Here is a 26,358-nt window from a genome sequence, read left to right on the forward strand (position 1 = left end):
ACATTACAGAAATTACATTGTTCATACCAGGGGTCCAGTGCAGGCAGATCACATAGTGTCATAATTCATTCTCAGTAAAATTCTCAGGAATTTGCACTTCAAAGGTTTTACTGCTCACGTCAGTGTATAAAAACAACACATGTCGTATGGGATATTGCAACCCCCACATGGCCTAGGTGAAGACACTTCTCACTCCTTTAATAATGCAGATGACCAATGATGACATAAACACAGTGAATTACATGTCCTCTTCTATTTCTATTACCTATGGCGTGCCACAAGGTTCTGTTTTAGGGCCCTTTCTGTTATGTCTGATGGCTCTTCAGCACGTTTTGAACATCTTTGAGGACATTTTTTTAATCACTGCTACATTCAGATAACATTCAGTTATATATCTCTTTTTAGTCCCAAGATAATTCTTAGCTACAGATCCTACATAGGTGCTCCGACTTAATGAAGAAAAAGCAGAAGTCTTTATTTGTCCCCTGACAGATTTAAGTCTAAGATAATGGAAACTCGGTCCTTGTGCCACATTTGCTAAATCTTCTCTCTGGAACTTTTGTCACGGTTGCAGCGGCAGCCATGTGGAGTCGTGAACGAGAGACCCAAAAGCCAGGCACTGGCTTTGATGTGAGTGAACTTTATTTTCAAAATGGTGAGAATACAGACTGAGTGGACATGGGAACAACAGAAACTAAGATAAACCTAAACTGGGAAAAACTTACTAAACAAACCTGAAACCATGACTCGCAGAAGAAAATGCAGAAAGTCACGCAGAATGATATGCAGGATAACACACAGTGCGAAACACGGGATGACACGTGACATGACACGGACATGGCAACAGGGAGGGAACACAGAGACGTAGGACCAGGGCAGGCACAGAGACACAGAACAGGAGGAGCTAAGAATACAAAACAGAAACCAAACCATAAGAACAAGAAAATCTTAACAAGAATTAACCTGAAACATAAGATAATAATCAAAACCACTGAGTCCACAGACTCAGGGCCATGATAACCTTGGCGTAACCTTTGCATGTTGGACGTTCATGTCAAATCGCTTGCTTGTGTTACTTAAGAAATATTTCCAAGTAAAGTCTCATTGTGTCACACTCTGAACTGGAAACTGTTATTCATGCATTTATTTCATCATGTATAAAATATTGTAATTCAGTGTTTGCTTGTCAGAGCAAGTGAACAATGAATTACTGAACTTGAAATCTGTGGACTCGGTGATCGCCTTCATAAAACAGCTAAAACCTCATGTTTTCACACTTGCATTTGGTTAACCTTTGTTTCTATTCTCTGGTATTTTGTTATAAAGAATTCTGTAGTTTTTGTGTAAAAATGTGCTATGCAAATACGTTCTTACATGTGAGTCCACGTCAGCACATGACCTTCACAATCTGTTCCCATGTTTTAAGGTCTTCCCCTCATCAAGAACACCTCAGCTAAGTCGGGCTTGTGAGCTGTTGCTAGTTAGCTTTGTTGTCTACCAGCTTAAAGTTAGCTTATATGACCCTGTTGTTGTCAGTTATAAGACTGTAGGTGATGAATATGCTGTCTGTGACGCCCAAATTTTGAGTTTTTTTGAGTGTTTTTTTTTGTTACAGTTTATAAGCTTTCTGGATGGTGGATAGTACTTGGACCTGACACCACTGAAAAGTCTGGCTTGAGTAATTTACTGACTCTGGAGCCATCCATGGCAGCTTATCTAGCACAAGGTGTGCACAGCACTGTATGTTTTATTGAAGCTTGCTTCTGCCACTGAAAAAAACTTTTTGTTGGCCTGGAGTAACATTATTTTCCCTCAAGAGGGCAGTGTCATCTGCCACTGGGGAGATGACACTGCTCTCTTGTGAGACAGGAACCAATCTCTCAGTCAGAGAAACTAGTTGGCTCACTCACCTCCAGGCCTCTGGAGAGAATGTGTGTTAAATATTTCTTAGGTAACTGCAGCAACTGTTCAGGTTTTGTCGCTTCAGTGCCCAAACAAAGGTGGTTCAAGGTCACTGGGTAAATGTTAATGTTGTATACATTAAAGAAAGCATCCTGCATTTGCCTAACTCAAAAAAGATCTGAGACCTTGGGTAGAGACACGTATCCCTGGGAGTGTTGCATCAAGAAATGGTATATAATAAAATCAAAGAGAACAGGAAAGACAAGGGACATTCCCATCAGTTGTGGTTCCAGGTCAAACAAGGTCATTTCCTTTTAGCAGAACTTTGGACTCACTTCTCTCTTGCTTGTGTTCAGTCACCTTTGCGTAGTAACCTGGAAGCTTCTGCAGCTGTTCAAATTCTCAAAAAGCTGCTCCAGCACCTCCTTTATTACTTCCTTCAGCAACAGAACTGGACTATCCTTTGTGAAAGGGAAAGAGAAAAATAAATGAGTATAACTGATGAGTGATGCAGCTTATCCATCTTATTAGTGTAATTTTACAATTTTGTGCCATCCATCCTCCTGCCTGTAACCTGGAAATCAATCTAAGTGCACCAGCAGGTCCGTTACTAAAATGTATCTGGAGGACAGTGGAGGGGGAGAGTGGAGGTAGGGGAGCTGTAATGCATACTTTGCAGAAAAGATTAACAGGATCAACAAGTCTTAAGATCCTTTATGTTTGTAGATTATTTTAGTTCAGCTGTGTTCAATGTTCAGCTGTCTGATCATATCAGTTTTGTATTTCATCAAACTGCTATATTTATCTGACATCTGAGGTCATCAAATTCAGTAGCAGGCGGTTATAGCAAACCATAATTCTTATACTTTAAGCAAAAATATCTGTTACCCCCCCACTCCTTTCACTGCAAGCCTCTTCGTCTGCTCCTCGGCCTGTATCTATTGTGGGAGGGATTAAAACGCAAAAGAAAGTAGGATGTACAAACTGAGAGATGAGGAGGGGGACGCTTCTCTGAGTAAATCTGCAGCAGCTGCTTGAGGAAACACTGTAAATAAACTGCAGAGCGAGAGCAGTCCCGGTGGCCCGTGCATCGGAGACAAATAAAGGTTGGTACAGCCGTTATTGATTGCTTCCAAGAAGTACAGGGGGGAGGGCCTTGTCCAATTTTGGACCTGAGGATATAAAAGAAATGTGAACGTATAGCTTCAAAATGCTCAAACACTCTTGCAGCTTCTGAACGCACAGACCGGTTAATAGCAACCGCTCTCAAAGATGCGCAAGGTCGTTAGCTATATATGCGTATGCGCACCACAGTCAAGCTTACATTTGAGGGTAGCCTGTACGTACTTTCCGCCCTGTGACCACCAACAAGCACCTTCACCGAGTGCTCCAAAGCTCCCCTCCCAGAGAGGGGCGTCCACTCTGTAGCCTATCAGGACGCTCCGGCTTTGATAGAAGTACTGACGTCACATAATCAAGCCCCGGGCTTCTGAGTGAATTTTCAGGAATAAGTAAATAAATAAATGAATAACTCCCAGCAGAGGTTGGTCGCTGTTCGTCACTGAGTTTCTCAATTTCAACGAGGAGCTAATTTAATTTACGAGAGCCTAAACTATCCCCGCAGTGGCCTCCAGCAGTCTGCTCTCACCGACACAGTGCTTCTTGTCCTTTCAAGAAGTGGATGGCAATTATTAGTGGCTCCACTGACTCTATATAAAACATGGACGTAGCCACTGTGCTGTCACTCATTCCTTATGGAAACAATAGTAATTAAAAAAAAAGAAAAAGAAAGAAAAAAAAAGCTTGTTTTAGATTCTTTGCCACTGTGTTGTTCTATGTTCAGGTTCGGGGTTTCTCTCCATTATTGTGGGGCCTTTAACTTTAAATAATAAACTGCTTTGAGATTTTGGGATTTTGGTGCTATATATATATATATAAAAGAAATTGTTTTGAACTGAATTATGAAATCTGCTTAAATATGAACACCCTTTTCTAAGGCGCTTTCCCAAAGTTGCAAATTGTTTTACAGCTTCATAAAAAGTAGATTTGAATAAAGCAGTGTTGTGTTTAGGCATCAGCCATTAGTTTAACGCATTTTAAAAGGTTAAAACATACAAAATTATGGCAAAGATGGAAAAGCAGTAGTTTCTGATGACTGACGTCACTTGTCGTCAGTTGTGTTCGTCATTTGTTTTTGTTAATGGTCGGCTGCTTTTTTTCTTTATATCGTGAGACAAGAAATGATGGTCCAGTGTATCCTATGTGAGAGAAAGTAATAAAGGGAACACTGAAGTGGCTTTCCTCAACATTTAGAGGGAATTTAACCAGGAACTGGTGTTATCAGCAAACTTAGCAGGCTGAATAAATACAGAGACCCACATATCCGGTATTTATTGTGTGCTATGGACTACTTTAAATCAAAATCGTTGAAAAGAAACTGGCAGCTCAAACATGTGGTCCATTTCAGTGATTCAAATTAGCAGAAATTAGGACTGGCATGTAGCGACTAGCTGCAGCTTCCTGTGTTGGGAAATCTGTCACTTATGTCTACAACATTAAGCCATAGCGTATCCACTATGGCTTGAGTACACAGTGGATAGTTATTATGAAGGGGGAAACTATCCATAGAGGGCCAAACCATTTTTTTGCACTAGACTGTAAACAAGCTTTTTAATGATATAAAGTTAACATTTTTACACTGGACTGTATGGGGACTGACTGGATTGAAGGCTGAAGCGCCTGTATGATGGTGTGGCAGTGAGTGGGGAGGGCTAGACTTCTGGAAGCCATTTGGAGTTGCTAAATACTTTCCTAGCTCAAAATAGTTTTTTTTTTTTGGGTGGTCCAGCATGTTCTGACCAGGCAGCACATAAACAGGCAGGGTGGGACACAGTCATTTCCCATTGTTAAGCTGTTTCGCTCAATGCTGCTGTGTTGCAGTCTTCATTTCCTGCCTATCAGACAGGAACATGCAGGGTAGCCTAAATCTCACATTTTCTCCACTTATAAGTGAATGAAGAACTGTTGGCGTGGGTCAGGTATCAGATCTTTTTGGCAGGGTTGAAATCCATCTCTTTGCTTTCAGGGTAATCACCCATTACACCGCGTCTTGTTTCTTCGACAGAGGATTGGAATACATGCAGTTGCACATGGATTTCCTAATGCACTCCATACATTTCATTTCACTCTGATACTACTGGTTCTGAAGAGCAGTGATCCTCAACCTGGTGGCTCCTTGGTGATGATGAAATCCTGTTATGTCTAGATAATCGGTCCACAGGCAGTGGGGCAGTCTGGCAGTTTATTTTCCAGTCTACAGCCTAAAACATCAAGAGAGAACTGAATCATGCACAGTGAAGACATAAGTAGTCAGATTTTAGCTGAAGAGGCAGTGCAGTATTAAATTATAAACAAATCATCCAACTAACAACTAACATTGTTTGTATAAGTGTTAAGTTTTTATTTAAAAGCATCTCTGGTGGTCAGGGCCAGGAAGCTGGTAATAATACCACATAATGAGTTTGAAAAACATTTTTAGTCTTTGCACTGCATCACACAGTCTCCATGTATGAAGTGCTTTGGTTGCTCCAGTGGAGTAGGAAATGCGCTATATAAAAACCATTTACAATTTACCTTTGCTAGTCAAGGTAAGAACTGGCGAGGAGGAGCCCATGCTGTGTAAGGTTCCAGTCTGTGGTTAAATTGGCTGATGCAGTCTTCTGGCTGGCTCAGTCGGACTCATCCAAAACCCTGAGCCAAGTTTCTCACTATGTGTGCCTCTCTTTTGTGAATGGGCGGCAGCTCCCTCTGCAGGGGGCCTGGCTGCTGTTGCTGCAAGGGACATCCCATAATGCAAGCCACTCTCATCACAAGTTCCCAAGGGTCAGACCTCAAACCTCTGACTACCTAATATTTTGGTGTCTGCTCTTTGCTGTCTAAATTGAGCTGTAAATTTTTTTCTCCGCCAAGTTTCCGAGGGCACTGTATGGTGAGTTTATCTTACTGTATGGCTTTCTTATCATTTCTTTATTTTTTAATATTCTTTCCTTGTTTGGTTTTTACAGGACACAGTATGAGGCACATTTTCTTTTCTTTTAACGAGGATCTGATCTGTTTTCTCCCTTTCAAGGATAAATCTGTTTTTTTGGGGGTTTTTTGTTTCTTCACTTTCAACTTTCTCTCTCTTATCTCTCAGTATTTCTACTTGCAACATGAGGCCGCTGCTGTTTGGGATTCTGCCAATCAAGGAGAACTCTTTTGGCTCTCTATCTAGTGTAACTGTTGCACTCTGTCTTTTAACCCTCCTCCTGATGGTTATCTGGGGTCAAAAGAGTAAGAGATCCTTCTTCTACTTCCATCTTGACTCCCAGCTGGACCACGCAAAATACCCCCCACCTCCTGGCCCCAAACCGTGGCCCCTTGTCGGGAATCTGCTCCAGGTCGGGGATCAGATTCATCTCTCTCTAACTGGGTTGAGGCTTCAGTATGGAGACATCTTCAAGGTACATATAGTTATACATAGTTTTTGTATTATTAGTTTCAGATCAACAGAGTGAGCATGAGTTAATTTATTTGTTTGTGTCATGAATCCAGCTCCGCCTTGGCTCTTTGACTGTTGTCGTTCTGAGTGGGTACAACACCATCAGGCAGGCTCTGGTTCGACACGGGGAAGCTTTTGCGGGGCGACCTAACCTTTTCATCTTCTCTGCTATAGCCAATGGGACCAGCATGACTTTCAATGAGAACTACGGGCCTGTGTGGCTGCTCCATAAGAAGCTGTGTAAGAATGCCCTCAGGTCTTTCTCCCAGGCTGAGCCAAGGGGTTTTGGTGCCACCTGCCTCTTAGAGGAGCAAATATGTGCAGAGGCTGCAGGGATGGTGCAGGTGATTCAAGAAAAAGCTGCAAAAGAAGAAACGGAGGGTATAGACCCAGCAACGACCTTGGTAACCTCAGTGGCAAATGTCATTTGTGCGCTTTGTTTTGGGAAACGGTATGACTACAGTGATAAGGAGTTTCTCACTATTGTTGATGTCAACAACGAGGTCCTGAAGCTCTTTGCAGCGGGGAACCTGGCTGATTTTTTCCCAGTGTTTCGCTACTTTCCGAGTCCATCTCTGAGAAAGATAGTCCAGTACGTTCGCAGGATGAACAGATTCATGGAGCGGAATATTGAGGAGCACATTGACACCTTTGATAAGGTAATTAAGTATGCAGACTTACATGTAGGCAAGAATTTAGTTTAAATGGGGGAAAATGACAGTACAATCTGTGCCATATAATCACTGTTTGCTTAAGTTCTATTTATTTCATTTTTGCACATGACTTACTGACATAAACTTCAGTTTCATAATAATCAGCAACTAGGCTTCTTAATGATTTGTGAATATTGCATTTTATTTATATATTTTTTATATTATCTTAACTTTAACTGATCTTTTGCACAGTGACCTTTAATAGATGTCGCCACAGCCTTATGTTGTAAATAATGTGTCTGTTGGTGTTGTTTTCTTTAGATCTGTGCCACTAATTTGCATCCCGGCTCTTTAATATGACATTGAACTCATACATTGGTAGCTATGATCGTAACTGTAGCCAAAAAAATAACTAACAAGTTCCATGTGATGGACCTTTTTTGTTCTTGTGCAGAGATGGCTAAAATGTTCGCACGCACTCTAATTAGGAATTAGCAACTCTACTGGAAGACACGCGTCTTACCACAATTGATTACTGTCCCTTCCCTAATTACTTTTAAGGTTTAAAGCAAGCTAGCAGTTAAAGTAGATAACTTTATATTTGAGCAGTGACAGCTGCTTGATGTTGGAAGGAGTAAAGTTATCTGTGTTTGCAGAACCATATCCGGGACATTACAGACGCTCTAATTGCACTTTGTGAAGAAAGAGAAGAAAGCAAGGATACTTCGATGCTCTCTAACGACCAGATCATTCACACTGTCATAGACATCTTTGGAGCAGGTTAGGCAAACTACAAATTTCACATTATGATGCTTTTACACTTGTATTATGCCAGTAATAAATCCTAATGGTGATAATGAATTTTCCCCCTTTTTTGTGGTTTTCCAAAGGATTCGACACCATCATCGCTGGTTTGCAGTGGAGCCTGTTGTACCTCATCAAGTTTCCTGACATCCAGGATAAAATACACCAGGAAATAGGTGATGCCTTATGCTCCAATAAAACAAACTCATATGCTGTACAGTGTGCTCGGCTCTTCACCAAAGTCACCCATTGTTAGAAACTGGTAAATACACGGCTTACAGAGAATTCAGGGTATGCTAAATAGGAAAGTCCTCTCTTGTTCCTGCTCTGATGACGGACTCATAATCATTCTGTTTCTCATAGACCAAAAATAGGAGGTTGCTCCTTAATCGTTTTAAGTCCCACATCACTGATGAGCATAAGTCAGTAGTAAATGTAGTTCTTATCTATTAAAATATTCACCACAAATGGGATTCACACAGTTTACAAGAAACGGGTGGAAATGCACCTCTCATTAGCAGCTATGCACAGGCCATACATGAGCATGCAGCCGTCTGTGATGTCTGCAGTATCAGGGAGAATCCTTATTAAAAAGACTGAACAACGGCCAACCGAGCACGCTTTTTGGAGAGACAGAATCAGACCAGAGAAACTCACAAAAGATCAGTCCAATTTGCTGTGCTTTTTGAAGTGGGCTCAGAGAACTGGTGCTGTCTGTTCTGAGGCACGTTGTATTTTCACAGAGGGCGAGATGAAGCGAGAGAGAGACAGAGAGAACTAAGAGGAGGCAGGATGAATCAGAACAGGAGAGGGGTTAGAGAGTTCCCCGGAGACACAAAGGCGCTGACACGCAAGGCAGTGAACAGACATAGTCTGACATTATTCCCCTTTTCATCTCTTACATTTCATTTAATTAAGAGGCTTTAATTCTGTTGTTTACAGTACCGAAAGCCTTATTTGTGGAGCAATATTTGTAAAGTAATCTAAAGGATCAGCATATTTTAAATTGTAATTTTTTATGATGCACATGTGCATAAAGTTTTTACAAACTGAAAGAAAGCAAACCACAGCCTGGAAATCAGTTTATGTTAAGTTTAAATAAAAAATAAAAAAAAAAGACATATTATTAGAATACAAGAATAAAAATGAAAATAAAAATGTAAATAACGTTAACAAAATTGCAAGTTTATCACAACTTATGTCACATTTTTTTAGACCCAAAAGATGAGATACAGATTATGTTTTATTATTTATCATTATTTTTTTAAGATGAGCATATCGGCAAACTCCAGCTGCCCAGGTTTTCCAACAAAGCCAAGATGCCTTTCACAGAGGCCTTCATATATGAAGTGTTTCGTCATGCTTCATATGTCCCTTTTACCATACCACACTGGTAAGACCTAAAGTTTTGACAGCAGTAAATTTGTTTTTTCAGCATGTAGATTGTTTTTTTTATCACTTTCCTCTGATTTTGTTTTCCTCTCCAGCACCACGAGAGACATCACATTTAATGGGTATTTCATTCCCAAAGACACATGCGTCTTCATTAATCAATATCAAGTCAACCATGATACGTGAGTAGCCGAAAGCAGTAAAAATCTACTTTGTCTCGTTCTTTTTATCTTTTAAGACTGTGTGGATTTTTTTTTTTAACATTTTTGTTTATTTGTTAAAATGTTCATTCTTTCCCAGTGATCTTTGGGGCGATCCTGAGACATTTCGTCCACAGCGTTTCTTGAATCCATGTGGACTCCTGAACAAAGAGCTGACAGAGAAGGTCCAGATCTTCGGCATGGGAAAAAGACGCTGTCTTGGCGATGAATTTGCACGTTTGGAGATGTTTGTGTTTCTTACCACGCTTCTTCATGGGCTACGTATTGAAAATGTTCCAGGGCAGGAGCTGGATCTCAGCACTGATTTTGGTCTAACTATGAAACCACGTCCATACAGGATTACCATTTCCCAGAGATTTTAGACCGTCTGAAAACTCAAATGATGATCTTTCGGATTTTTTGGAATGTCACAGCGGAAATTAATTGTAGTTATTACTATTTTGTGCTCAGTTTGGCAAATGTGGTCAAAGCACAGACACAAAGATAAATATACACAAAGCGAACATGAGGTAATTTTACAGCATTCAGTCCATCTGCCTGCTACATTAATATCTTAAGTGACTGGTCACAGTTTAAAACGGAGGAATGAGGATGAGTGTCACTGGCAGCAGGGTAAGCCACAATGACTTCATTAATAGTTTTGTAAATAGAAATAGAATAGACACTTTTAGCTGTTGTTAAACTTTTGTTTGTGAACATTTGATGAGTGCCTTCTTTGGGAAACTATGAAGGACAGACTTCAGCTGATAGCTCTTAATGAACTGTTTCACCTGAATATTACAAGATGAATAACTTAATCTTATTGTAAATAACTGACCTCTATACGTCATGTTGAGGTAAAATAATATCACATAAAAAAGTGTGCTATATAAACTACAAACATACTAACAAATATTCAAATTATCTCAAAGCACTAATACCACTAGGTTTAAGGCAGTTATTGTTTATAATGTATGCATAAAATGTTAACTTTTGGACTATTTTTGAAAGAAAAAGTAGAGCTGATGTTGGAAATTTTTTTTTTTTAAAGCATATACAGCCTACAGTTAGCCTCTTTCTATAGTAATTATAGAAAGAGTAAAACTGAGTCACATAAAACAGCTGCAGACAGTGGCTTTGTATAAAACATGCAATCTGAAAACAATAATGTGCCTGTGCTTGTGTGGTAATGTTTACTGGCTTTCTGTCTGTACCTTCACACTGTTCTGAGTGACTCATGGATGATGATGGCAGTGAGGCTGACTCTGAAGTGAGTAGGGGAGGACTAGCTCAGAAGGATGCCTCCAAAACGCAAAAACAAAAAAAACAATCTTATCTACCAAGATAGATATGTACAGAAAACCAAGCTATGGAAATGTATAAAGTAAAGTAGAATGCAAGCATTTTAACCCTATTTTCATTTTTTAATAGATTATTTTAATAAATATTAACTAAGGATACATATTAAATAATAAATATTGTTTTCGTCATGAGATCTGTGTCACAGTGCCGTATTTTTATATTCCGTAGATTTTTGTGTACAAGTGGACAAATTTTCTTTGATACATTAACAGATTTTAACATTTCCTACAATTCCCCTGACCTTTGAACTAAAGCTTTAATTTTACAAACTCATCGGTATAACTGTTGTCAACAACAGTGTAACATTGCGTGCTATTGCATGTCTATTCACAGCCACTGAACTCACTGGCCACACACAAACACGTGCAAACTGAATGACCTACTGATTTCTATTCACATCTTCATTTACACATGGAGCCTTTTATTGTGGGGGCCCGTTTCTATACATTCATTAAGAAACCACACGCAATCCTCACAGCAACTGTCAGTAACTGCACTGTGATGTCTGTCCAACTAATTATGGCTAAATTAATATGTGAACATCTCTAACAATCTTTACTCATAACTTGATTCACTATTACGACGCAGAACGGTTCAAACATCTTCCTCTTCCACGCTCTGCCCAGATCTCAGTTTCATGATCACCTGGAAAAAAATACATTCACATTATTTTATGGTTTAATTCTAAATAGAAATGTACATATTTGAATAGCTGGCTGTGAAAGTGGCATGCACCTCTTTCAGCTGGGCAATCTCTTTGCTTTCCACATTTCTCTGAGCGTTGTTGGTTATGGCCTTCACTCTTGTTGCATAACTGCAAAGTTCAGAGAGTTCAAGTGTTATTCTGTTGCGTTTTTTAGTGCTAAAATACAATAAAACACTGTTTTTTCTCTCTCTGTTACATAAGAGATGTGAGCGTCTCGTCAAGATTGTATTCTGTAGGAGAGGTGTTGACGATCATCAGAGTTTTAGCATTTCCACCCAAAGAGTCTTGCATCACCTGAGAGAGATGAAACACATTTTGGTTGAACTGCTTGTCTACGTTGGAGTTCAGAATTGAAAAACTAGAATACTGCCTTTTTAATCTATTACCTGTGTTAGCTTGCTATTCCTGTATGGCACATGGGGCAATTCAGCAGATAAAGCTGAGATCACATCACCCAGTGCACTCAAAGACTTGTTAATGGAGTTTGCCTCCTGCACAGAGGAGAACATGGAAGAATTTAAAGAAGTCATGACAAATCTTTCAACCACTCACTGGCCCATGAAACAAGATAGGAGCAGACCTTCAGCTGGTGGTCCTTGGCACCTGTTTTGGCTGCTCGCTCACTGCCTGCCAGGTCTACAAGGCTCAGCTTCCCACTGCTTACACTCCCATTTGTCAGATTCCTGCTCTCCATCATGATGCCAACAATAAGATGAGAGCGGGAACTCTCCACGTTCATCTCTTAAAAAATGACAAAAATACAACAGGACAAAGAAAGATGGATTTTTATATATTTCTGGTATTTTAAGAAGTGCAACTTCAGAAGATGCTGATTAATAATCAGTCCTCAGATTCTCTCTCTCTCTCTCTCTCTCTCTCTCTCTCTCTATATATATATATATATATATATATATATATAAAAGGTTTAGCATCAGCATATTGTTGCTCTGCTGCTTTCCAGATCTGTAATGATGTACCTAAATGCCACCCCACTGCTATAACTGTAACTAACACGATTAATCCAAACCAATTAGCAGGACCCTATTTGAGGCTTTTGCACGGCATCGAGAGCTCACTGGTGGCAGAGATGTGTCGGTTTGCGCAGGCCTGCTGGAACAGAGCGTAGAGCTCCTGGGCACTGGAAGCCTCTTTTGTCTCTGCTCCTTGGGCGAACACAACTCCCTTTCTGTTCCTCTTGATCTCCACCCGCCTGGCCTGGCCATGGGATTGAGTGTGTACGTGGGCCTCACCAGCCTGGCTCGCAAAGAGGTCCTGCAGCCTGTCATTGTAGAGCTCCAGCATATAGGCTGAAACCTAAAAGGAAGCACAGTAACCAGGAAGAGAGGAACAAAGGAAAGCAACGTCTTTTCTCTCCCAAACATGGTTTGTTTATATGCTGGTGAAATAATGTCTGCTACCTTAAAACTGAATTTAGAGCTGTTCTCGCGCATGATATCAAACATGGCATTGAAAGCTCTCGGGATGATCCCGGGATTCTTCTGTTCCTTGTCCCCAACCATAGTGAAGGTCTTGCCTGAGCCCGTCTGGCCATATGCAAAGACACAAACGTTGTAACCGTCGATAGCTAACTGGATCAGCCTGTGGGAAAAACATTTTCTTCAGCTGAAAGCATCAAAATATATGGAAGGCTTGATGTTAAGTTACCTCAGGAGTAAGAGGTATCATAAATTGGGTTTCGCTGTTTCTACTTTTCCATCAACTCTTGAAATCTGTTTTTGAACATAATTTGCTCCCTTTCAACGCTACTAAACAGCCATAACATTACACAGCAGCAGAATCCCAAACTGAGCGAAACAGTCTACAGAGGTGGCACAGCAGCATGAGCGAATGCAGCATCAGCTGTCGTCTGTGTACTGGCAATGAAGGAATTTTATTTTGTCTAACTCATAAGAGCTCCCACTCATCACAAATCCCAATTTAACCCAAGCTTGAGTGCCTCCATGCAGCACATGTTAGGTAACTGTAGCTTTGGTTAGCCTGAGCTGGTACCTTAAAATAGTAGAAGCTACTTTTTAGATTCACAGAGGTTGCTATGATACAAATCTGGGACTCCCTGTGTCTGTTATGTCACATTGAATAAACGGGGCCGGGCCCCTCACCTGCTGGTGTCATGAAACAAGTCTTCCTGAGAGGCTTCAGCACTGAACACCTTGTCAAACTGAAACTCCCTTGGTCCACGAGGGGTTTCTACGGTGACAGAGTATTCATCTATTTTTTCCACAACGATGGCGCCACCCTGTGCAGCTTCGGCTCGGCTCACAGGGCGAATCCGACAAAACACTCTAATTTTACCTGAAGAAACATGTTTTTCTTTTTAGTTTAGGTCGAAACTAAAATGCGCTACATGCAGTACAGACACACATGCATACCTTTCATATCTTCAACCATATTGTAATATTTTTTCCTCAGGGTCCTTTCTGAAGTGTAGTTCTCAATTATTTTCTTTTTCTCTTCTTTTTCTTGCTTCAGCTTGAAAAAAAAAACATGATGATAAGGGAAGAGTTATCATAGTGAGGAATGCATTACATAAAATCAAGTATTTACAGCACTTTGTGCTAAAATATTCTATAATCAATGTTTAGAATAACAATGGGGCTGCTTTGGTACCCTGTTGGACTGTTGATTTATAATATAAGTGATACCTAATGAGTAGCATGTATCTGTAAAAGCTCACTGTGGACAGATTAATGCCTCTGTCTGTGGTTTCTGTAGTGTTTGGGTGGACAGATCTGACCTGATGTGGTAAAAAACTAACCTGATCCTGCAGCAATAGAAGCTGCTGACCGGCACTCTTAACTCCACCCGTGGTTTGGCTTGCCTCCTGACCCAGGATATCCTCCAGTTCTGAAACTGCACAGTCTGAGTGGAGATGGAAAATACAAGAGTGATATGTAAAAGACTTTTACTAATATATTATGACAATAAGATGTACATTTTTGTTATATAAAAGAAGTGAAGAATGTATGTGATGTGACTATATGAATTCATTTAGTATTATTGGAGCCGACATATTCAGGAAATATAAGATGTATTTACCATTCATCGCAGGGCTCTCTCCATTTTTAATGCAGCCTAAAGCGATTTGACAGACCTCAATTTCCCTCACTGTTTCTTGCAATAGAGACAGATTTGACTTGTATTTCTCTGACCTGTGAAATATAAGAAAACCTTTAAAGTAAAGTGTGTAACTTAACTTAACCTGATATTTTGAAATTAAACAGTTATTACAACCATTAAGAAACCATTTTTCCCCTTTCTTTCTTTCTTTCTTTTTGTTTGTTTGTTTGTTTGTTTTTTCAATTTCTAACCCCTCCTGGTCAGTGGCATCCTCTCTGTCATTGCTTTCTTCTTGAACATTCTTGAGTCGGTCCAGTTTGTTTCTGGCTGAGGCCAGAGCAACCCGATTGTCCTCAATCATCTGGTCTAACAGGGCTCTGGTTTCAGGCACTGCACTGCAGATTTCATGAGCCTAAAGAAAGAGAAATTGATGCAACAGCCTAAATAAATCGGGGAGGAAAAGAGATGATTTTTCTTTGATTTTGTTGCTGGCAGTTGATTTTCCACATAGTTTAATATTAACTAATGTGTGAGCAGCACCTTGTGTATGACGAGGGAAAGCAGAACGCCACAGGGTGGCTGAGGCACCGGAGGAATGGGGCTTCTCTCTGCCTCCAGCAGTTCAGTGATCTCCCTCTCCCTCTGGTACAGGCTCTCCTTTAGTTCCTCTAGACGAGCTTTAGCGCCCTCCAGTGGTTGATCAGAATCACTGCAGTCCTTCATTAAAAAAGTGGGTTAGTCCACCAAACATAAATCAAAACAAAACAGAAAAAGCAACACTCTAAACTTTTCTTCTTATTGTCCTTTTCATGCTTTATCCTTTATTTGAGAAACAAGCTGTCACAACAACAAATTCAAACCCACCCTTGTTTGTTGCTGTGCTGACAGTCCTTCAATCTCCAGGTTTTCACCTTCCCCTGTGGTTTCCTGCTGCTCCTGTGTGGAGACCACCAACATTTCTTGGACTTTTCCTATTTCTTGTCGGGCCATCTGTAGCTCCTGCAATGCTGCTTAAGGCAAAATGGTATGAATAATTTGTTAGGCACAAACATTTGGTGTTTCACAGACTTTAACATCATGGCAGATAAACTCACTGGAGGCCTGCTGACTGTTCAGGGCATCCAACCTGTTGGAGAACAGTTCCAGCATTTTGCTCTAATTGAAAGAAAAGAAGAAAAATCTATGTGATTATATTGTTAAAATAGACTCAATGTTCTTCTCAAATATAGCCACAAGAGTGTGCTCTCATTCAGAAGATCGATGATTGATGTAAGAGGCCATGAAGTCTGCCAGACTGCTATGCAACCTTTTCTCTGTGCCACTGCAGGGCCTCTTCCACGCTCCTCTTCCTCTCAGCTCTCTGCTCCTTCAGCAACAGCTCATTTTGAGCTTTCAGGCTCTGCAGGAAACAGGAACACGAATGCATGTAAATATGCATCCGGCCACTCAATATTTCAGATGTGGATTACAAGGAATATGAACTGGAAAATTAAAAGTAGAAATGTACCACAACAAATTTGCAGTAAAATGAGCAAGATTAAAACAATAGAGCTGTTCATGTTCGGCAAATAGGAGAAGGACTGCGACCTCAACTTTAGCCTCCCAGTTGGCTTTCTTCTTCTCCACCTTCTCCTGGTAGATGTCCAGGATTTTTCGCAGAGTGTTTAACTTGTTCTGATAGTGAGATCTGATCTTCTGCACGGTACAATCCTGATGAGAGAGGACCGTTGTCAGTACTGTTTTGTTTTAGTAGACTCCCTCACACAGACACTCACACACACCATCACCTGGTTCTCCCGCATTGTCATCTGGAAGTTCTCTTCCAGCTCCTGGACCATTTCCAGATGCCTTTTACTCATGCTTTCCATGTCCTTGGCTATCTGTTTTTACAGTGCACAGTCACTAACAGATATCAGATAGACACAAAAATGCATCCTGGTATCATGATCCTGATCAAATGCCTTCGAGGGCAACAGTGGCACAATCAAGGCAGCCATGTGAGTGTGAATGAGAGCAAAACAACAGTGTCTGACAGTGTCTTCATTGTGTGTCTGCATGCCTGCAACCAGCCAAAGCACTAAGTAAAAGGTCTGAAGAAATATTTATCATCCACTGAGAAAGAAGAATAAGCTACTTTGTCTGCTTTGACCATGCTAACATGCATCACAGGCTGATTGAGATTTGGATGTTAATTTTTTGTTTTTCTTCTTCTTTTTGCTATTTCACTTTGGAGTTGCCCAAGCAGGTCATCTGTTTCCATCTGCAAGTTCAAACAAAGTAATTATCTCCCTTCTTACTTTGTCCCTGAATCATCCAACCGGAGCTGTCTCTCTAACACATTAATCCGTGATACCTCCACTAGTGTAAAACTGGTTCTACTTTAAATAAAACTCCACTGGTCTGCACGACTATCCTGTGATGATCCTCATTGTTTTACCTGAGCAATGCAGAGTTCAGCAGACTCATAGGGGATGTAGACCTTGCCACCTGGTGACTGCCCAACTTGATCTGCATCACTCCTGCCTGGCAGCTGAGATTCTGATGAGCCTGCAGAAAGAGCACGCTGCAAATGACTGTTTATTACAGAGAATGGGGCTTAGTTAAAGTGATAATTAGTAGCAAACCTATCTCTCTAGTGCCATGCACAAGGAGCATGATTTTAAATCTGTACACAGGTAAAGTTCTCAATGTATACTTGGAAATCATGTTAAAATGATGACTAAGCTTGTAAAAGCAAACGCACAAACTAGTTAGACTGCATTGATCTACCTGTCTGCCAGTTCATGTTGGGCAGTCAGCATGTGGCACATAAAACTTCACTGAAACAGTTTCTAAAAAGAGATCAACAATGCAGCCATGAATAATCTGCTTGTATTCCTATGTTAACTTGTGCTCTGTTTGTCCATTTATGTATATTCTATAGATAGTCAATTTAAGGTCTGCCTAGAGAATGAATTACAAATCAAATTAGGACATGAATGCAGGGGTGTGTCGCAAGATTCACATTTCATACTCCTCCCTGTATTAAAACGAACAATAATAAAAAGTAACTTTCCCACACTCCACCACACCCACTGTCACACTCGTCTCACAGCAGAGAAAGAAACTAAATTGCAAATTTAAAGTACTATAAAATTAACATTTCAGTGTATGTTTTTGCTCTGAATCTGTGGTTCCCAACCATTTTGTCCTTTGATTCCTTAAAATAAAAGTGTTTTTTCTATTTTTCGCATGTATTTCTGTTTTTTTTGTACTTTGCTGTTATTTTTTAAATTATTATTCCTGTCTCAGCATATCAGATATGATTTAGCTTTTGAGGTTTGCTGGCCTTAGTTTGGGATTTATAAAACCTAGCTACTCCTCATCCAAATGCAACAGTGAGATGCTGCTTTAACACTGATGCTTTAGAAATTTAATAATGTTGTGCACTATAAAACACGGTCACTGTCGCCAGCACTTTTATTATTGCTACTTTTCGTATTTTTTTTATTTTTTCGTGATTTGTCACAGACTGTTTTACATTGTTGCATTTTTTACTTTTACTTCAACGCAATTACTGTGTAAGCAGAAACTGAACACCCATACTGCAGGGGAAACACACACACACACTATAACCCCCATTTCCTCTCATACAATATCCTTTGTAGGATATTGTAGGTAGCGCACTTTTATTTTATTTTTCTTTTCTTTCTCTTTTTTACAGCACCTTGGTTGACCTCTTGTCCATTGTGTTTCCTTCGGCTGGCAGTGATCCAGCGCCTGAACGCGGCCCACCTCTTCATCCAAAGAGTTTGGGGATAAGCAACAGCTTGAAGAGTTAAACACATGTTTTTGGAGAGTTGCAATCAAAACTGAATAGATATGAAAAAGCAGAAGGCACAGGTTCTGTAAGCACATATTGTCTATTGGAAGCTTTTTTTGTTATCCCTGTGTAAACATAAACAGTTTCCCTATTTTTTTAAGTCGCTTAAGTGAAGAAAATTGTAAATTTTCACCCAACTATCTAATTATATTTATATAATTTATATATTTATATATTTATATATACAATTTTCTTTGGATACACCTTCTCATTTAATGGTTTTACTTTATTTTCATGACTCCCTACATTACGTTTCTCACTGAAGGTACAAAACTATGAATGAACACATGGAAATATGTAGTAAATAAAAGCATGTGAAATAACCCAAAACAAGTTTTATGTTCACTCTGTGGTCCATTTCATCCCAAACCATCTCCACTGGGTTTAGGTCAGGGGACTGTGGAGGCCAAGCCATCTGGTGCAGCACTCCATCTCTCTCCTTCTTGGTCAAATAGGCCTTACACTGCCTGGAGGTGTGTTTGGGGTCTTTGTCCTGCAGAAAAATAATTGATGATCCAACTAAATGCAAACTTCCGCAGGATGCAGTGGTAGCCATGCTGGTTCAGTGTGCCTTCAATTTTGAATAAATCCCCAACAGTGTCACCAGCAAATCACCACCACACTATCACACCTCCTCCTCCATGCTTCATGGTGGAAACCAGACACTATCCATTCACCTTTTCTGCCTCGCACAAAGACATGGCAGGACACTTTTACTTAGTAGTGGTTTCTTAGCAGCTATTTGACCATAAAGGCCTCATTCACACAGTCTCGTCTGAACAGTTGATGTAGAGATGTTTTGCAATTTCTGAGACTGGTAACTCGGATGAATTTATCTTCAGCAGAAGAGGTGACCCTTGGTCTTCCTTTTTTGGGGCGGTCCTTGTGTGAGCAATTTTCCAGACTGACCGACCTTCAGTTCTTAAAGTAATGATGGACTGTCGTTTCTCTATACTTAGCTGATTGGTTCTTGTTATTATATGAATTCTAAGAGTTGTCAAATAGGGCTGTCAGGTGTGTACCAACCTGACTTCTGCACTACACAACTGATCTCCCAGCCGAAATTAAGAGGGCAAGAAATTCCACAAATGAACCCTGACAAGGCACACCTGTGAAGTGAAAACCATTTCAGGTGACTACATCATGAAGCTCACAAGGGTTTGCAGAGCTGTCAGCAAAGCAAAGAGTGGTGACTTTCACAAATATGAAATATTAATCTGATTAATATTTAGAGTTATTAATCAGATTTCTTTCCGACGTAGTTTCATAGATCTTGCTTCATATATTTGATGTCTATAGTTAGTTAGTATATACACTTTACAAAGTAGTAAAAAATAAAGAAAAAACATTCAATGACAAGGTGTGTCCAGATTTTTGACTGGTATTGTATGTATATATAGAATTAAATAGTAATGATACTTTACAGGTGGAAGCTTGTGAAATACTTTCATTGTTTGCTTGTCTACTTTTTTTTTTTTTTTTACCCAGTTTGCTTGTAGACCCACATAGCAAGCAGGTCTGGCCCAGATCTGGTATCAAGCTGGCACTGCTGGCTGACTTCTGGCATGATAAGACATATGTCACCCAGATATGGGTCAGGCCTGCCATAGATGGCACTGTCGATGTGATGGCATGCCATATCTGGCTCGATTGTGATTTGGTTTATGTGGCCGGGCTCATAGAAAACAGGTCTTCCCTGGATCCAGCATCAAGCTGGCACTTCTGACTGACCGGTGTCGTGGCAGAGTGTATGTCAACCAGATGTGGGCCAGGTCTGGCAATGATGGCACTATTTATGTTCCTATTTTCCTATTTTAGTTAGAAGACCCAAATTCCATGTTGCAATACTATACTGCTATGGTAGCCAACGTTTCAAATGCAGATTTGACAGGTTTGTGAGTGTACGCTTTATCCAAAACCTAGTGACGGTTTACTCGTCATTGCCCGTAGGTGGCTGTAGCTCAGGAGGTAGAGCAGGTCACCTACTAATCGGAAGGTTAGTGGTTCGATCCCTAGTTCCTCCAATCTGCATGTCAAGAGTGTGAATGTGTATGAATGTAGTTAGGAAGCACTCGTTTTAGAGAAAGTGTGTAAATGTGGCATGTTGTATAAAACACACTGAGTAATCTGGGAGCATATAAAAGCATCAGGCCATTCACTGTCTGAACAGAGTTTCGTCATGTTACTTTCGCACTATTATGTTCCGGCACATGTTGTTATTACATGGCTTGCAGCTCGTGGCTGCACACAACTTACACATGGCCCACATACCGCAAAGAATGACGGCCGTTTGGTGGCCCAGATCAGGTTTGCCAGAGGTAATCCACACATGGGCCAGCACAGGACCACCGGTGTGTCTGCAACTGGCCTTGTGCTGGCCCATGCACTGTCAACATATATATAAAAGGTAGCATAGAAAGGTTTAAAATATTATGTCACATTTGAACTCTGACCTCTCGTTCAAGCTCAATGCATTGATCTCAAGGTCAAAGTGATAATACAGTAATGCCATAAAGAGCATTTAAAAATGTTTCTTACTGTCATTGTTTGCATTGACAGCATATATGCATTTATGGAATAATATATGGGGATTCTTAATATAACATTACTTTGGACCTTGGACCTTTTCTTCAAGGTCAAATAAGGTTAAACCTCAATAAAATGTCTTTTATTTTTTTCTTGAATGCTTAAAATTCTACTGCATCTGTTTGTATTGGGAGCATTCAGATTATGATACTGGGGATTCTTACTGTCACATTTCAGCTGGTATCCAAATATCATGTGACATTTGACATCTGACCTCACTTTTGCATTTCACATCTGCCTTTTTTTCAAGTTGGGCCCAACATGTTAACTATCTTTACACAAAGTATTGTCAAGAGAATGAGCTGCCTAGATAGAAAAAAACTGAAGGCCTCCCGTTCTCCAGCCACCTCCTCCAGCTTATCCCAGGGAACACCAAGGCATTCCCAGGCCAGCCGAGTGGAGGAGTAGTGACTCTACTCTAAGGGAGCGTCCACCCATACAATACTATTCTCCTACAAGTAAATACTGCTCAGAGTGAGCTAACCTGGTTGAGGTTTGTACTCTCATGGCGCCTCTTTTTTATAACGCATTTATGATCATTTTATTGCACTTACATGGAAGGACTCTTGGGAAAAAGAAAACACATAAATCACTTGGAAACATTTCCATTTTATTTCTAAGATTTCAAACATGTCTTACATTTTTATGTTGAGTGATTCATGGTATTCAGTTTAATGTCTATTTACATTTCTGAAGGCTGCAATCAAAAAGTAGATTATAACACAATTAATATGTTCTAGTTAACTAAAAAGTTAGTTCTGGCTTACTTTCTCTCTCAGTTCGAAGCTTTGCCACTCACAGCCTAATCAAAAATATTCCACAAGTTGGCCCTGTTTGACAGCTTCATCATTCTCCGTGTCATGCCGAACCCATCCCACCCTCTCCCCTCTTTTGTTCCTCGTACAGGAATGTGGGTGTGTTGTCATGTTGTAACTTTCCTCACAGAAACACCTTTCAGCAGAGAAACAGAAATTATGTCAGGAATTGGAGAGGAAGTTACTGGAATACAAACACAGTTATCCAGTTGAATGAGTCTAAAAGCAGGCTATAGAAGAGCCCAGCAGTAAAAGGCAGAAAACAGGGCAAAACTGAAAGTCAGCTGGTCTGACCTGCTGTGGTTTTCTCATACTGGTCAAGCTGTGTGTTGTGAATAATCGGGCATGGCCTTTCATCTTGAAGCTCTGGTACACTGCCTGGTAGCTCTTCCAGCGTCTGCGCTGCCACAGGGACTTTAGCAACCCTCGAAGACACCACACGGTCCTCGGGGCAAGCAGACCTGAAAGTCGTCTCCCAGGCAACTGAGAGAAACATATTACATATGAACTATAAATACAGACAGTAAAATGAAAAGATGAGGTATGATCCTTCCCTCCACTGCCATTACTTTGGATAGACTTTTGATGGTTGTAGACAGAGAAAAGGTGAAAGAACAAAAAGGAGGTGCAGCATGAGGACACACAGCTTTAAGGTACTGATAACATCTTCATGGGATATAAAGACCTTTAAACCCATGAGAATTCAATTGCACATAAAAATAATTGTGAAAAACACACCTGGTGTGATTTCTATTCAGATGTAGTGGCTACCAGTTATTAATGCAACTGCCATGTAAGTCTGCGTACTTGTCAGTGAGTATGTGTGCTTGCATGTGCTTCGATCTGGTTCCACAGGTTCTCATATCTAGATTTTCAACCAGGTTCTTTTAGGAACAACGTGTTCTGTTTTTTTCAATGCACTGGCTGCTTCAATGCTTTACAAAGGAGGCAGCCAAGCAGCTGAAATATTTAACCCATGTCCAACTTCATCTGTCTGCCCCCAATACCCTCTGTCAGCTCTATTCTTATGTGATATTAGATACAACAACAACAAAAAAAACACAAGGATGCTGTTTTCACCATGCATACAAATAAAAGCCATTAGTAATGGGACTTTGTTTTTAAACTCACATTGCTTGCCTGCAGGAGCTACAGATCGATGTCTTCCTACTTTCTTTCCCAGGAAGGTCAGTGAATAGGATCCACCCTCAGCTCCGGGAGAGTTCACGTACATTGTGTATATAAATATGTGGTGCAGGTCACTGCTACACTGGAAAAAAAAGGCCATGTTGGATTTACTTAATTCAATAGTGGACATTGGTTGCACACAACTGTTTTGCTTTGGCAGAAACTTAAACAACTGAGTTAAATCAACACAACTTATTCATATTCAATAAACCTGTGTATTTTGTGTTGATAAAGCATAATTGAAACATGTTCAGATGAAGTAAGTTGAGCTCTTGGAATATTTTAATCCTTCACAATTTTGTCATTTTATTTCAACACTATTCAATAACTTTTACCCCAATACTACTTGGTCACTTAAATACTACATGTTGTCTTCATATTACATAATGTTCAACAAAGTCTAGAGTCTGGTTAACATAAAAATTTGATGGATTTACAACAACTACCATCCTCCTATCTTTAGCCAGGTTGCAGGGGCATAACCCTGAAGTGATAGGGTAAGAGGCAGGGTACACCCTGGACAGCTCACCAGTCAATCACATGGAAACAAACAACAATTTGCACTCACATTCACAGGTAATTTAGAATCACCAATTAACCTAACCTAACTCTAATGACTGCATGACTTTTAACCCAGAGAGAAACCACTAGCGAGATTGTGGATTTGAACCTAAGAACGTCTTGCTGTGAAGGAACAGCACTAACCACCACACCACCGATCCAGGCTTAACAACAGTAGGAAAGCTATGATTTCAAGGCTTGATGCAGAATTTTCTGTACGTTTTTGTCCTCGACAGGTTACACCACAATAAATAGCAATAGCATACACGTGGTGTGTGTGTAGTTGTATGCCTCTTATGACTCCAGTGATTTTCCTGCAGTTTGAAATCTCGTGCGATCTTGTGAATTTCATGAGTCCAGCAATTAACCACTCTTACTAGATTGTAACATGTCATCTCAACAAGAACAAATGAAGTTGTTGAATTTCATACATATCCTACATGATTTAATTACGTTCAAGACAGAAACATTCAATTCAATTCAATTCAATTATATTATATTTATATAGCGCCAAATCACAACAAAAGTCGCCTCAAGGCGCTTCATAGGTACAGAGAAAAACCCAACAATCATATGATCCCCTATGAGCAAGCACTTTGGCGAAAGTGGGAAGGAAAAACTCCCTTTTAACAGGAAGAAACCTCCGGCAGAACCAGGCTCAGGGAGCCGCGGGGCCATCTGCTGCGACCGGTTGGGGTGAGAGAAGGAAAAAAGGATGAAAGACATGCTGTGGAAGAGAGACAGAGGTTAATAACAAATATGATTCAATGCAGAGAGGTCTGTTAACACATACTGAGTGAGAAAGGTGACTGGAAAGGAAAAACTCAATGCATCATGGGAATCCCCGGCAGCCTACGTCTATTGCAGCATAACTAAGGGAGGATTCAGGGTCATCTTGTCCAGCTCTAACTATATGCTTTAGCAAAAAGGAAAGTTTTAAGCCTAATCTTAAAAGTAGAGATAGTGTCTGTCTCCCCAACCCAAACTGGAAGCTGGTCCCACAGAAGAGGGGCCTGAAAACTGAAGGCTCCGCCTCCCATTCTACTTTTAAATACTCTAGGAACAACAAGTAGGCCTGCAGAGCGAGAGCGAAGCGCTCTAATAGGGTGATATGGCACTACAAGGTCATTAAGATAAGATGGGGCCTGATTATTTAAGACCTTGTATGTGAGGAGCAGGATTTTGAATTCAATTCTGGATTTAACTGGAAGCCAATGAAGGGAAGCCAAAACAGGAGAAATCTGCTCTCTCTTTCTAGTCCCTGTCAGTACTCTTGCAGCAGCATTTTGGATTAACTGAAGGCTTTTTAGCGAGTTTTTAGGACATCCTGATAATAATGAATTACATTAGTCCAGCCTGGAAGTAATACAGTGGGGCAAAAAAGTATTTAGTCAGCCACCGATTGTGCAAGTTCCCCCACTTAAAATGATGACAGAGGTCAGTAATTTGCACCAGAGGTACACTTCAACTGTGAGAGACAGAATGGGAAAAAAAAATCCATGAATTCACATGGTAGGATTTGTAAAGAATATATTCGTAAATCAGGATGGAAAATAAGTATTTGGTCACCTCAAACAAGGAAAATCTCTGGCTCTCACAGACCTGTAACGTCCTCTGTAAGAAGCTTTTCTGTCCCCCACTCGTTACCTGTATGAATGGCACCTGTTTGAACTCATCATCTGTATAAAAGACACCTGTCCACAGCCTCAAACAGTCAGACTCCAAACGCCGCCATGGCCAAGACCAAAGAGCTTTCGAGGGCCACCAGGAAAAGTATTGTAGACCTGCACCAGACTGGGAAGAGTGAATCTACAATAGGCAAGCAGCTTGGTGTGAAAAAATCAACTGTGGGAGCAATCATCAGAAAATGGAAGACATACAAGACCACTGATAATCTCCCTCGATCTGGGGCTCCACGCAAGATCTCATCCCGTGGGGTCAAAATGATCATGAGAACGGTGAGCAAAGATCCCAGAACCACACGGGGGGACCTGGTGAATGACCTGCAGAGAGCTGGGACCAAAGTAACAAAGGTCACCATCAGTAACACACTACAACGGCAGGGAATCAAATCCCGCAGTGCTAGACGTGTTCCGCTGCTGAAGCCAGTGCATGTCCAGGCCCGTCTGAAGTTTGCCAGAGAGCACATGGATGATACAGCAGAGGATTGGGAGAATGTCATGTGGTCAGATGAAACCAAAGTAGAACTTTTTGGTATAAACTCAACTCGTCGTGTTTGGAGGAAGAAGAATACTGAGTTGCATCCCAAGAACACCATACCTACTGTGAAGCATGGGGGTGGAAACATCATGCTATGGGGCTGTTTTTCTGCCAAGGGGACAGGACGACTGATCCGTGTTAAGGACAGAATGAATGGGGCCATGTATCGTGAGATTTTGAGCCAAAACCTCCTTCCATCAGTGAGAACTTTGAAGATGAAACGAGGCTGGGTCTTCCAATATGACAATGATCCAAAACACACCGCCCGGGCAACAAAGGAGTGGCTCCGTAAGAAGCATTTGAAAGTCCTGGAGTGGCCTAGCCAGTCTCCAGACCTCAACCCCATAGAAAATCTGTGGCGGGAGTTGAAAGTCTGTGTTGCTCGGCGACAGCCCCAAAACATCACTGCTCTCGAGAAGATCTGCATGGAGGAATGGGCCAAAATACCAGCTACTGTGTGTGCAAACCTGGTAAAGACCTATAGTAAAC

General features: G+C 40.7%; 2 protein-coding genes across 2 annotated transcripts; one reads left to right on the forward strand and one right to left on the reverse strand.

Annotated features, from left to right (window-relative positions):
- Positions 1-2,688: 2,688 nt before the first annotated feature.
- On the forward strand, positions 2,689-10,802 carry LOC120726153 (cytochrome P450 1A1). The gene is made up of 8 exons (XM_040019514.1): positions 2,689-3,008; positions 6,098-6,404; positions 6,496-7,101; positions 7,752-7,875; positions 7,986-8,075; positions 9,169-9,292; positions 9,387-9,473; positions 9,592-10,802. Exons 2-8 carry the CDS (start codon positions 6,114-6,116, stop codon positions 9,872-9,874), a joined length of 1,605 nt encoding a protein of 534 aa, XP_039875448.1. The 5' UTR covers positions 2,689-3,008; positions 6,098-6,113; the 3' UTR covers positions 9,875-10,802.
- Positions 10,803-10,918: 116 nt separating this feature from the next.
- Positions 10,919-20,213, reverse strand: si:dkey-96l17.6 (kinesin-like protein KIN-14E). The gene is made up of 20 exons (XM_040019512.1): positions 17,407-20,213; positions 17,075-17,184; positions 16,425-16,517; positions 16,225-16,347; positions 15,944-16,036; positions 15,732-15,792; positions 15,502-15,647; positions 15,178-15,354; positions 14,889-15,049; positions 14,617-14,729; positions 14,336-14,439; positions 13,950-14,049; positions 13,680-13,872; positions 12,978-13,158; positions 12,636-12,873; positions 12,140-12,300; positions 11,946-12,050; positions 11,756-11,853; positions 11,589-11,667; positions 10,919-11,498 (listed from the first exon to the last, which is right to left on the reverse strand). Exons 1-20 carry the CDS (start codon positions 17,420-17,422, stop codon positions 11,448-11,450), a joined length of 2,403 nt encoding a protein of 800 aa, XP_039875446.1. The 5' UTR covers positions 17,423-20,213; the 3' UTR covers positions 10,919-11,447.
- Between the last annotated feature and the right edge of the window lie 6,145 nt (positions 20,214-26,358).

The sequence above is a fragment of the Simochromis diagramma genome, unplaced genomic scaffold, assembly GCF_900408965.1.
Source record: "Simochromis diagramma unplaced genomic scaffold, fSimDia1.1 OVJJ01000822.1, whole genome shotgun sequence".
Classification (NCBI taxonomy): Eukaryota; Metazoa; Chordata; class Actinopteri; order Cichliformes; family Cichlidae; genus Simochromis; species Simochromis diagramma.

Coding starts and splice junctions, on each gene's coding strand:
- si:dkey-96l17.6 (XM_040019512.1), bottom strand. Junction 16,518..17,074: donor CTGAACTCTGCATTGCTCAG/GTAAAACAATGA, acceptor CTGTAAAAACAG/ATAGCCAAGGACATGGAAAG. Junction 14,050..14,335: donor TTCTATTGCTGCAGGATCAG/GTTAGTTTTTTA, acceptor TTTTTTTTCAAG/CTGAAGCAAGAAAAAGAAGA.
- LOC120726153 (XM_040019514.1), top strand. CDS start 6,114: ATGAGGCCGCTGCTGTTTGGGATTCTGCCAATCAAGGAGAACTCTTTT. Junction 6,405..6,495: donor AGTATGGAGACATCTTCAAG/GTACATATAGTT, acceptor TCATGAATCCAG/CTCCGCCTTGGCTCTTTGAC. Junction 7,102..7,751: donor ACATTGACACCTTTGATAAG/GTAATTAAGTAT, acceptor CTGTGTTTGCAG/AACCATATCCGGGACATTAC.